At 40.5% G+C, this 13,540-nt stretch overlaps 1 protein-coding gene across 1 annotated transcript in view; it reads right to left on the bottom strand.

Annotated features, from left to right (window-relative positions):
* Window positions 1–286: 286 nt before the first annotated feature.
* PLXDC1 (plexin domain containing 1) overlaps window positions 287–13,540 on the bottom strand; it is a 64,319-nt gene continuing 51,065 nt past the window's right edge. The window contains exons 10-14 of the mRNA XM_042475960.1: window positions 13,197–13,257; window positions 10,396–10,531; window positions 3,541–3,576; window positions 2,360–2,520; window positions 287–415 (exon numbers count right to left, since the gene is read on the bottom strand). Coding sequence (XP_042331894.1) covers window positions 305–415; window positions 2,360–2,520; window positions 3,541–3,576; window positions 10,396–10,531; window positions 13,197–13,257 — 505 coding nt within the window. The 3' untranslated portion in view covers window positions 287–304. The remainder of the gene's footprint in view (window positions 416–2,359; window positions 2,521–3,540; window positions 3,577–10,395; window positions 10,532–13,196; window positions 13,258–13,540) is intronic.

Genomic DNA, 13,540 nt, shown 5'->3' with positions numbered 1-13,540 from the left:
GTACCTCAGTGGTAACAGCACATGCCTTGCATGCTGAAGGTCCCAGGTCAGTCCCTATCTAAAACTCTGGAGAGCTCCAGCCAGTCAATGTCAATAATGCTGGGCTAGAATAAGGAACTCATGATGTGAACACAGCACAAGGAAGCTTCCTGTGTTCCTAATTCTCTTTTGGGATTTCTTCACTGTATTTACTTTCCCTCTTGTCCAATTCTTCAGCTGGATTCATCATGAAATAAAGAGGAGATGCTGGACAGGAGACGCTGGATGTTCTAAAGGTGTAGGAGCAATAGAAGAGAAGCATTGTTCAACACTGATCTGCTTCAACAAATCCTTCCTTCTCATGGCTGGCTGCTTCCACCTCAGTGTAAGTTGAGTGGTTTCTAAACTTCATAGCAGGCCACTGGTGTGGTCTTCGCTAAGGTGTGAAAAAGAAGAAGTATATTAGCATGTGAAGAGAAAAAAACTTTTAAGTACACATATCTGCTCCTACTCAGTCTGAAATTGACCCAGTAATTTCTTACAGCTGTAAAAGCTCCAAGAGTTCACCTTCTCACCAAGGAGTTGATCTCACGGGGAAAATCTCGTGCAGAAACAGGGGTTTAAATCAGAAAGAAAATGCAAAAGCAGGTTGATTTTCATATGATGTTGTTGTTAAAGTGGTATTAACCCGAATGGAAAGTAGACGGAAAGTAGGCAAAAGCTGCTCCTTTATATTTTCGGAAAATCCCAGAATTCAGAAAAGGAGAGGCTTTTGTCTATTATTCGTTCAGGTTAACACCAGTTTAACAATGACATGTGTGAAAATCAACCTGCTTTTGCATTTTTTTTCCTGCTTTTAAATCCTGTTTTTGCACAGGATTTCCCTCATGTGATAAACTCCCTAGCTATACTGGTTAGGAGACTGTAGGAGCTGCAGCCCAAAAGAGTAACTTTTCCAAATTCACATGCCTTGCATAAAGAAAGTTCTAGATTCAATCATGGCATTTCCATTAAAAAAAAAAAAGAAAGATCGTGACACAGATTGGGAGAAGCCTTTGCCTGAGATCACTGCCTGTCAGTACCAAAAACCTTGATCTCAATGGATATGTAGACTGATCTGATATAAGGTAGCATTCTATGCTGTTCTGTTTACATAAAGGTGTAAGTAACTGCTGCATAACTCCTGTATTCAGGGCAAACAGAGCTGACCACTTTATTAAACTTAGGATAGCTTGGGCATGATGAACATCCCTCTATGCACATCAAAGCACACCAGGAGCTCTGGGCTCGATAATGTGAACACAGCTTCTATTCGTTTTATAAAATTTACTTGGATATTTGGGAGTGAAGGTTCAAACCCCCCCCCCCAATACATACATATTTTTAGAAATTATATAAAAATAGAATCCCAAATAAAATACCATTTTCTTTAATAGCATGTTCTTTTTCTTTAACAGCATCTGCAAATACTCTCCATGTATAAGAGCAATAGGTAGATGTGAAGACACACCCAACTAAACGTGGTGGCAGGTTTGGGTATGCAACGCCGGTACCCTGGTGAGATCAAACTCTTCTACCCAAAAAAGCTCTGAAGCTGAATGTAAAGTTCAAAAGGGGGGAAATTTAATTTAAAGGACAAAATAAAGAGTTTTCTCCTCCCCAGCTCTAAACAAAAGGTACTTTACAGTTTCAGCAATCTTCCGGATGTCATCTTTCTGGGTCTGATGTTGGTTTGCTCTCCTCACTCAATGGAGCTGGTGCAGGGTCTTTCAGCTCCTGAATTCTTTATTCACTTGTTGTTGGTAGCTAATTCGGCTGAGTTGGTAACTAAAACGGCTAAGTTGGTAACTTATTTGGCTAACGTGTAAGAAATGCCCTTTCCGGCTGTCTGGGCCTGTTTGCCACCAAAAGACAGCTCTCTACCTGCTCACAGCAAAGACTGCTCCCCAAACTAAAGGCTTCCAGCTACAACAGAGCATGCTGGGAAAGGGCAAACCAAATCTGGAAATAATGCAGGGGAAACCTACAGCTCCTCCCACAAACTAATACTGTACAATGAACTTTCCTACACTAAAATAATCTATGGCCTGAACCAATGTGAAAGAAAATGCAGGGGAAATTCAATCTGTCCTGGCAGGACATCACAGTAGAATATAACACTCTAAAATATGACATGAAAGGACAGTAAACTGCATCTTGTTCTGGTACTCACAACCAATTCTTGGGCTCAGAATTAAAATCTACATGAATGTTGGCTACTGCATTTCAAAGTAATGAAATACTTGGCTAGGACTCAGATTATGAAGTTTGGAAACTCACAATTGTTTTTAAAGAAATGCAGACAACCTGCAAGAGATGAAAGAATTGTTTCTGCACTCACTTCGAGGAAGAACAACGCAGCGCTGGAGGTAGGTTTACTGCTGATGTAGATGCCAGCAAGGATAATCACTGCAATGAGCAGAACAGCCAGGACAATACCAACGATTGTTCCTGTATGGATCTGTGACCCCACTTTCTTTGTAGGGAGTTCATCTTGCAAACCTGCAGGTGAAGTTTTCATAGACGGAAAGAATTTATGTATTTCTCAGATACAGAAAAACAAGAAAAGGGAAAAGAAAGCATACACGCATAATTTAAGAAGTATACCTGGTTCAGTGGTCAAAGGGGGCATTCACACTCATTTTTTTGTCCTGAGATGTGGATAGCTGCGCTAATGCATATTGGGTTTGTTGTTTTCGTTTTGTTTTGTGTTTGCAAATCTCTTCGAGTCATTGTAACCCCTTTGTTATTCACACATGGAATCATTTCAGGATAAAAATGGAGCTGCCTCCATTCCAGTGAACGATACAAAGTGATCCGAATCAATTCGGAACCATATTCACACGGCCAAAGATGCAGATCGATGCAGATCTTTTAGGAAAACTCACAAAAAAAACTGGTATTGAATATCCCAGGTTAAGTGGGTTTTTTGCCACCCACCCCCAAAAGTACATCAGGTGCATTCGGGATGTGCGTGAACAACAAGGATTCAAGCTGGATTCATCATGGATTATTTTTATAGTGTGAATAGGGCCAAAGTGAAGCATGGTGCAGATACACTATTTGGGTGGCTTTTACATGTAGTGGACCAAACCACTGAATAATATTTTAAGGCTGATACAGCCTTTTCCAATTTGGTTCCCCTCCAGATGTGTTGGAGGTACTGCACACATCACCCAATGCTATCTTCTTGGTATTGATCAGTAAGTTAGGCTTGAAGCTACTGCAAAGGAGTTCCTCCAACTCCCAGCTGTTCCAGAAGTGTATGGCGCTACACTGCAACAAATATCACTGAGTATATGTGGGTCACATTCCTCTGGTCTAACTGTGATGCACATCATCCAACATTAAGTGAATGTGTGCTTATACCACAAGGAAGAGATGATTTGTTAGCAACTGGTCTGACATTCACCAGCACCAGCTGCAAGAGCAATTTAGGAGCATCTTATGTCCCCAGGACACAGACATTCCCAAGCATAAAAAGTCCCATAAAATTGAGCCATGAGATAATTAGGCACTTACCTTCTCCTTCTGGAATCTGGTTCATCTTTGTATCGTCTATAAGAAATTAACAAAAACAAAAAGAGGATACAAACTGGCTTAATAAACTCTTCCTATGTATACAGATTTACCCCCATTCTGGTTACTAATAACCAAGGTAATTCCAGAAAAGTAATAATGCTTTAAATGGGATGCTCAATTAGAGAAAGGTTAACAGAGCTGTCCATGGAGGCTTCTTTTCCTTTCAGAACCTTACATTTTGACACAAAGATATAGCTGTGTTAGTCTGTAAAATCGGTAAGTAGAGAGATCTTGTAGTGCCTTTGAGATTGACAAGTTGTTAGTCTCAAAGGTGCTACAAGAGCTCTCTACATTATGACACAAAGTTAAACAGTTAATTGTAATTCAGTGAATTGATCAGTACTGCATGTTGCTTTTTGCTGTTGTGAGGAGCAAAACTGTGGAAATTTACTTTAAGGAATAATGAATATAGATGCAATGTTGAAGCTCAATTCCTAACTAAGGCTTGGCACAAGGATGGTCTTGGTCCCCATTATGGATGGCTTCAGCATATTATTATATCTATTCTTCCTAAAAGTAACATTCCAAGTTCATGGTGAGTTTGTGGGTCAGCTTAATCTTTAACAGAATTATAATAGTTATTATAGTTGCAATAGGGATCTGTATCATGCACATGCCTGGACAAAGTTCATTATAAAATGTTACTGGCATGATTTAAGTTAATTTTCCTGCACATTAACTTCACATTTGCTATGTCGCAGGTTATTGAAATGATTGTTTTAAGTAGGAAAATAATAGAAGAGTAAGAGATGGTACACCTCAGTTAACAAAGCATTTGGAAGTGAATTACTTTTTACAAAGACTTATTTGTAAAAGCCTCACTTATTCCTTGTCTGCTGTCAAGATGACACTTTTTTAGCAGCTATAAGCACTGGGAGATGGTGAAGGAAGGCTACAGAAACATTTTTGCTGTCAGGTTGCAGCACTGTGTCTGCACTAAACAATGTGATAAATAAAACTGTAGTAGGGGAAGAGCAGGATTCTGCAGTGGCCAGTTCTGTTGTAGCTGTGTATGCCTGCCTACAACAGGCAAAGTAAACAGCAGCTGCCAACTTACTGAGCATGTTTTACAGCAAAACAGAGAAATGGGTGAGCAAATAACTTTGTAAAAAGGAGCTTCTTTATCAGAGGCTGTATATACCCCATCTATGGATCAGTTCCTTCCTACTGGTATTTAAATTATATTGCATTGTATCATGTTTAGCATTACTTTTATCTGTTTGTTCACTGCTTTAAAGACTTTGGAAGCTGAGAGCTGGAAAAGAAATAAATAAATTGATTGACTAATTGATTGAGATAGAGAGGAGCTGAAACAACTGTGCTTTTATCAACAAATGTCTTGAGTCAGTTAAGATGGATATCACAAATTGGTGGTCACACCACACAATTTCTTAATATGAATCACATGTAAATGATTCCATATGGCATTAGCACATGGCACACACAACTGAAATACGTTTCCCCCCCTAGCATTAGGAACATGTTTTCAAAAAAGATTTCCCCCCAGAGAAAGAAATTAAGACTGCTTGTCGCCCTCACCACCACCGTCTCAGATGCCCCCCATGTCTCTCTCTGTCTTTCTCTTTCTCACACATACAGCCCAACATCTGTGAAGACCTGGTTTTGAATCTAGGTCATCCTTTCGTCTACTGATCTGCTTACAGGGGCTGATTCAGATAGGGGAAATGCACAACGTGTTCATTTGAAGAGAGGTCATAAATCCATCTTATTTAACCACTGCCTCCTGCTTTCTTTGGAAGGAATGAGTAAGTAAGAAAGGAAAGTTTTCTCTCTTCTGATACTTAACATCATCTGTTGGCAAAAATCCTTTGGACTCTGGAATTCTGTACAGAGGAAGACCTAAATGATATCCAAATAACTAAGATGTCAATAAGTTTCATAAAGTTCTCCATTGTCTGTGCCCAAGACTTGGATACTATGAGTAGGAAACAAAAAAAAAAGGAACTTCTATGCTGTCTTCAGAAGTAGCAGAACAGTGTTTTCCCCCTTTAATCACTAGAAAATTCCTGTTATGAATATGCATATATATCATTTTGTCAGTCCATCATACACACATATCTATTTCACCATTCACACTGGGAAGGGCTATATTCCCAAGTGTGAATGTCTACATTTCAACAGCATCACTAATAGTAAAAGCTAATCCCCTTCAACGATGAACCAAAAGTACAACAAACTGGAATGTAAGTTCATATTCCTGCTGGATTTTCCACAAATTTTAAGTGGTCATTGACATGTGTTAGATGACCCTCGTAACAACCGTATATGCACCTGGAAATGGGAAAGAGATGAAGGTTGTTCTTTCCCTGTTCTTTTGTGCTTTTTGAAATTAAAAAAAAAGAGGAGAAATAAAAGAAAGAAGGTGCTTCATCTTCTCAAGGCTCAGTTTTGTTGGAATCTATGTATGTCTGGCAATATACATGTCTTAGGGCAGATGAGCAATGCTGCCTCGGAAATGATTCAGTCAAGGCACAACTCCCAAGAAACCCTTTACCTGGTGGTTGCTTGTTGTCACATTTGCAACAACAGGGACCCACAAACAGGAGGGGTTTTCCAAAAAAACTTCCTCAGAGGACAAGGGAGCTCATATGGAGGGAGGGAAACAAGCCAAAAGCAAATGCTTTTCTTGAGGCCTTCCTGAAACAGATGCTCGCCTGAGAGAACAGGGCTGCCAGTCTTCAGGGCCTGGCCAGGAAACACTAGTTTTTGTGGGCCATCTCCAGGTGAGAGATGAAGGTACAGATTCTCCAATTTTGGTGGCCTCAGCTCCCAGCAAAAGGACTGTGCAAATCTCCAGCTCAGCTATTAAAGTAGTAGTAGTTGTGTGCATTCAAGTTATTTCCGACTTACGGCGAATCTAAGGTGAACCTATCACAGATTGTCTTGGCAAGATTTGTCCAAAGGGGTGTTGCATTTGCCTTCCTCTGAGGCTGAAAGAGTGGGACTTGTCCAAGGTCACCCAGTGGGTTTCCATGGCTGACCAAGGAGTTAAAGCCTAGCTTCCAAAGTCATAGTGCAATGCTCAAACCCCTACACCATACTGGCTCTGCTATTAATATAGTTGCCTGCTACAATTCACAAGGCTTAAATGATTTGTTGCTGGAATTTGCAAACACACTCTAGAACAGTGGTCCTCAAGAGATTTTGGACTTCAGCTCCCAAAAGCCTCAGCCATGTTGGCCAATAGTCTGGGATTCTGGGAGCTGAAGTCCAAAATCCCTTAAAGAGCAAGTTTGGCGACCACTGCTCTGGAGGACCTACATTTTTTGATAGCTTCCTTCTTCCTTTCCAGTTTGACACCACTTTAACTGTCAAGGCTCAGTGCTATGCAATTCTGGGAATGGCAGTTTGTTTTGCTCTGGTGCCCCACCAACCTGCCATTCCCAGAATTCCGTAGCATTAAGCAATGGCAGATAAGTGGTGTCAAACTGGATTATTTCTGCAGTGTAGATGCAGCCTCAAGAAACTGGGGTTACAAAGTAGGAATCCAAACATACAAAAAAGAGTATTGAATAAAGCAAGGGGCCAGAATGGACAAAGAACTGTTTGCCCCCTGTACTTGAAGAGAAGTGAAGCTACACAAGAGAAAGGCCTCTGCATATACCTAGGGTCTACACCTCTTTTTATTATTTCATTCTGAAAGACTTAAGCATTGGAAACAGGGCTGAGGGCTAAGCCACACTGAGCCTTGCGTTACCTGTAATGCAGTGGTCTAGAAGTTAGCCCAAAGTGTTCCAGCTATTTCACCCTGCAATGCCCACTATCCCAAGAAAGCATGGGGGTTGATAATGGTCTTAACGTATCTGGAAGATACCAGCTTGAGTAACTACAACTCAAGGACCTGTTTTCAGTATCACTCATCCTGGTGTCCACTACAACCTTGATGACCCTCATTCCATTTGCTGGACTGGTGGGGATGATGGGAGCTATAGCCCTAATGGGTGGAAGAAGGTTGCAGTTAACTTTGCTCTGCCTCACTCCACGCTTTAATGCTATTAAATCAGAAGTCTTCTGACCCGCCAAAGCTGACTGTTCTGTTTGTCTTCTGAGATAGGAAATTAGCTTCATGCTTGAATACACTTCTATTTAAAAAGAAAAAAAGGAAATAGCCCCCCTGCCAAGATTCAAAAATGAACTGGGAAATCATTACAGTTACAGTGGGGGCCTCTTCCCTCATCTTTTATTAGCTCTTTTCAAAGTCAAGTCTGTCACAAAAGAATTTTGTCCTCTCTTTCCTTCACTGCTGAAGGGCAACTACTAATGTTCTTTTCTATTTATTTTAATTAGCAGCTTGCGACAGGGACTATTAAGCAGCAAAATTGAGCCAGTACCTGTCGCTAATCTCATAGGGGGATGCATCTTTGGCGCCAACATAGGATATTATGCACAAGATCCTGGGGGGATATTATGGAAATTCTCATACTGGAGAAAATCTACCTAGATTGGAATTAGTGCAATCCTAAAAGAAAACATTGCAGAATGCAGTGCTCTTGTTTGCTCTTCCAGATAGACAACCTTGTCTGCCACAATACTTCATCCCATTCCCTGACTCATCCACTTTTTTGCTCCTTCTCCCTCAGCAGTCAGCATCCCATGCGCACTGAACACACTTAGCCCACACTGTGCGATTTTTGAGGAGTTCCCCCTATTCTCCCCTCTCCCAATATTTATATTTCTACAAATCTCTGGGCTTTGATGAAGCTGCTGCTATCTCTCATGTCTGGCTGGTGATGATCTGCGTACATAAATATAAGCACTTACAGCTAAAGATGGCAAACAGATAGAACATCTCTGAAGATGCCAGCCACAGATGGTGGAACAAACTCTACTGGAACAAGGCAACATAGTTCGACAAACCTACAAAAAACTATGGATGCCGGCCACAAAAGCCTTCGATTTCACAGATAGGACAATAATATTTCATTCAACATCAGAAGTATTTGTGGATGTTGGTTTTGTTGTTAGCTGCCCTCAAGTCAACCCCAATTCATGACAACTCTGCAGTGAGACATCTCCAAGCCCCCTGTCCTTCACTGCTCTGCTTAGGTCCTGAAATTTCAGGCCTGATGGAGGCTCCCTGAGCAGTGAGACTGTGGCCTTGTCCCATCATTCCCATTATCCCAGCAAATGAGATGAGGATAATCTAGCATGCTGCCTTCCTCTTTCTCTTCTGCCCTCTACCTTTCCTAGCATTATTGCCTTTTCCAATAATTGATGCCTTCTCATGATATGGCCAGAGTATGACAGCTTCAATTGGGTCATCTTGGCTTGCAGGGAGAGTTCAGGCTTGATCTGTTCAAGCACCCATTTGTTTATCTAAAAATTAATTTTGAAAAATACTGTATATACTCGACTATAAGTCGACCTCATATATAAGTCGAGGGCAAATTTTGGTGCCAAAATTGTGGATTTTGATTTGACCTGTGGATAAGTCGAAGGTAAAACTTAGAGGGGCAGGCAATGAAGGATATAAAGGACGAAATAAAGGAAAACAATGCCAAAGAATTTACATAATCCCAGCATGCATAACTATTTGTGCACAGATTAAAGGCTGGATGGATGAAAGAGTAGAAGGGGGTTAGTGCTTCCAGGGCAGATTAAATTCTTGCCTTTTACCATACACACACACATACACACACGAGTTAAAGTGCAGTACTTACATTGACCCATGGATAAGTTGATTCAGGTTTTTGGGTCTATTTTTATAACCTAAGTTTCTAGACTTAGACTTGAGTATATACAGTAAGCATTAGGTTGCTGGTCTCTCTCTGCAAGCAGTATCTTCTCACCAATGTATCTCTGAGAGCTGACTATAATGACAGACTTGTCACAAAACCAAAAACACAAATGCTTTTCTGTCAGTGTTTTCTTTATCATTTTTTCCAGTATTACATTCAGAGCTATATGGTATTTCAAGTAGAGAAATTTTGTGTTTGAACTAATATAGCCAATTAAATTCTATCAATTTGGACAGTCCCAGCTAAAGACACTGAGCTGCTTGAGGTGAGATGAAAGAAAGAAAGATGAAAGAAAGAGAAAACAACACCCAAAAATGTGTTTTGTAGCACTATTACAATGTGGTTACATACCTAATGATATGATCATTGTTGATAATTGCTTTGTTATGGTTTCATTCCTTTGGGGCATTGTTGTAATAGAGTGTTATTATACCGTTAGTTTCTCCCTTGCTATTTTTTATGGGATGTAGTACAGCCTGCTTGGAATGTAAAATGCTAGGGTTCTTGCACAGTTATACCACTATCATTGTACTTTAACTGTCATGGCTGCATCCTATGGAACCTTGGGATTTGTAGTTTGGGAAGGCAGTCGAGGTCTCTAGCTGAGAATTCCAAATAGACCTCCCTAAACTGCAAATCCCAGGAAACATGGAAGTTAAATTGGAATCATAATGTTACAATTGTGTAGTGTAAAAGGGTCCCTGTTCTCTAGTGAAAGGGAATGTCCATGGAAAGCTCCTGCTGTTCTACTTATCCCACTCAGCATCTCCCACTGGAGGTAACTGTCTCAATCTGCCTAATGGTAGGGTTGCTCCTAGAACAGGTAATGCATAACTATATGAAATCTAGATCAATATCAGACTGCTTGTTTAACTATGATGGCTTTCTTCAAAGAAGTTTTATGAATGCATTAAAAATCTTCTAGAGAGAGAGAGGACTATTCCATGCATTTGAGAAGATAAACTGCAAGAAGAAATTACCTTCAAAGTTAGCCCTGCCCTCCCCTCTCTCCATAATTTTTGAACCTGACCAATACCTTCTGTGGTTAGGCTGTCAACAAAGTGAGAAGAAGTGGTGACACCTTCTCCGAGTGGCGTGAAGGGACTGCTATTGGGAGGTGAGGAGTAGTAATGTTCATCTTCTTCAAAGTCTGCACAGGTCTTCTGTTCTGACTGAAATGGCAAACCCAAATCATACATTTTGTTGCTGACTTTCTTTAGGTGGCCTTTTTGCTGATACAATCAGAACTTGGAAAGGCATGGAAGATTTACGGAGTTGATGTAAAAAAAAGAGAGAGAGAACTTTTCCAAGCTCTGCACCCACTTAAACTCCCCCATGCATCCAACCAAATGTTTGAGTCTTTGTTCACCCATCACCAACTTGTTCTCAACTGCCTTCAAGCTGACTTCAACACATGGCAACTCTGAATGAGATATCTCCAAGCTATGTCTTCCTTGATTAAGTCTATCCACCTGTAATGCAGCTTTCTTTTCCTACTGCCTCCCACATTTCCAAGCATTATCATCCTACTATTATGCATTGTTTCCTTTCACATATGAGTAAATTAGGAACTGAACATTGTTTTTGCTTGAGTCTGGTTGCATCATTAGACTCAGCACTAGTCATACTTGTCCTCTGCTCTCCATCACTAGCCTTTTGACCTGGGAGTCTCATCTTCTGACATCTTCTTGTTTCTATTTTGGACTATCTCATCCTAGGGTTTTTGTGGTAGAAAGACATTCAGAAGTGCAAAAGCCTGTCTGACGTGTGAAATCCTATCAGCAGCAGTGCTACCAGCAGCATAGTCTCTTCTTTCACAGGAGCACACAATCCTGCCACCATGGAAATGTCATGGTGGGCTCTCCATCTTATCTTATTATTTTTAATGGCATCTGGCATCCTAGTCTAGAGATGGGCAGAAAGTGGGTCAGGTTTTGCTGGTAGCTCTCTGGGATGGGAGTCCTCTGACCCACCATGTTACTGGACTACAAAGACCATCATCTTTTCCAAGTGACCAGGCTAGTTGGGGTAATGGAAGAGAGGCTAATATCTAGACAACCACAGGTTCCCAATCTTGGTCTAACAACTGTAAAAACTAAAAGGTTCCCTCTCCCTGCACACTAGGTTTCTGAGGAAGAACACTGGGGGAAATCCTTAAGGAAATTTTTGTGTGAAAGAACTTATGAGCTTAGTTCTAGAATGAACCACAAATTTCTCGATTAAGCATGTGCACAGAGGTACCCCTTTCCTCATTTTTTAGTATATGTCTACCTGCCTCGGGTACTACTTTAGATTCTCCTCCTGTTGGTTTGGATTCATAACCCACTCCTGCCCTGTCTTGGTCCTGGTCCTATTTCTATTCCTGATCTTGTACGTTATTTCAGATCCTGCCTCTGGAACACAAGTTCTATGTTCTGTTTTTATTTCTGAGCTTGCATATTTGTGTATATCTGTGTGTATGCATAATATTACGATAACATAATAACATGGTCATTCTGACAACCTGTAAGTGCTTTGTTTTCTTCCCTTTTTTTTTTTTTGTTAGAAGTGAATTTTCTACTCTTCATCTTTCTCTGTTTGTGAGACTCCTCTTCCTCACCCAAAGTACTGGCATTCTTTGGTACGTCTCTTGCCAATTGTATATAATTCTGTCAAGTTTATTTTCCCCTTAATTCAGAATTTTGACTCTGGTTGAGTCTTTTCTTCTTCCACAAAGTCCTAAGTGGTTGGAAATGGATGGATATAGTTTTTTAAATGTATTAAAAACTTCAATTACTGCAGTTCATCCTCAGACTCCTCCAAACATAAATGTTCTGTTCAACCACTTCTCTCATTTTTGTCTTAATTAACATGGGACATTCCCACACTACACAACTTTCCTCCATCCTTGTATCCTACAGGTCAACAGAGGTCCACTCCTACTCTCTCCATAAACCCATTTTGGCACCCAAAATCCACGCAAAAGATCCTCAGGTTATGAATAGGAGATTTTATTACAAAGACATCTTAAGTTTCTCACTAAGTACTTGCTATGTCTCTGGTCCAAACCACATGCAATGCTAAACATATCACTGTGATGCCCCTGAATTATTTTTTAATCTAAATAGCAAGTACATGAGGGCCCAGTCAGCCCTCCTGGGGACCATGGAGCTATGTAAATTGTTATTGTATTTTATTGGTGTGATTTGTATCTTTTATCAGGTTGTAATCCTGCCTCGATCCATCTGGGAGAGGCGGGAAAATAATAATAATAATAATAATAATAATAATAATAATAATAATAATGTGAGTGGCAAAACATCTCTTCTGCTGTGATGCTGATAAATTCCCCATTTCTCTCGCTGGTGTTCGCTTTCGAAGAAAAGCCTCTCTTGGCATCTCTTTAGCAGAGCTGGTGAAGGACAAAATGGTTTTCTTTCCCTCATTCCTCAATAGGACCTGACAGTACAGTCGACTGAATGCTGACAATGGAATAACATCTTTCATCACAGCTGAGAGAAGCAGGCTAGTTCATGGACCGAAAAAACAGGCCAAGTGGCCCACTTACAGTAGTTCTGTCCTCTAGATTCCTCCAGACCTTCTCCTCATATGCTGCCTTACTCTCCATCAACAGGTCTTCTCTTTAGACCTGTGAAGACCAGGGCTTGAAAATGTTGTGCTGGCTAGGGGCTGATGGGGGTTTTAGTCCAAAAAAGTAATTTTTCCAAGCTCAAATGAAGAAACTACTTCTACAGTGCTGTGTAACTACATTGATGCTGTCATTTTAGTCTGTGAAATAGAGAGAAGGAGCAATGATTCAAGGCTGATCTCCTTTCATTCTTAAAACCATAACTTTACCTCTTGGCTACATCCATATTCTAACCACTCTTCACGATATCGGTCAAATCCACTGGAACATCTGCAGAGAGGAGAAACATTAATAATGTATGCAACAAAGATAACCATTTGGTGGCATTGTCACTACCAAGCTTACTTCTAAGGAACTGAAGAAATAATCATATTGGCCATGCTTTGGTTGGGATTCTATGGCATATTTCTATGTGTGTATTGCTTCAACTAAAAGAAATGCAGTAGGACTTGGCATGACATGGGTGAAGATACACAACAGTTCTCAGTTCCCCATGAAAGACTACATCACCCATGCACAACCCATACAGTAATTTCTGACAATGTCATGTAGA

The sequence above is a fragment of the Sceloporus undulatus genome, chromosome 6 (assembly GCF_019175285.1).
Source record: "Sceloporus undulatus isolate JIND9_A2432 ecotype Alabama chromosome 6, SceUnd_v1.1, whole genome shotgun sequence".
NCBI classification, from domain to species: Eukaryota; Metazoa; Chordata; class Lepidosauria; order Squamata; family Phrynosomatidae; genus Sceloporus; species Sceloporus undulatus.
This window is presented reverse-complemented; position numbering and strand designations above follow the sequence as displayed.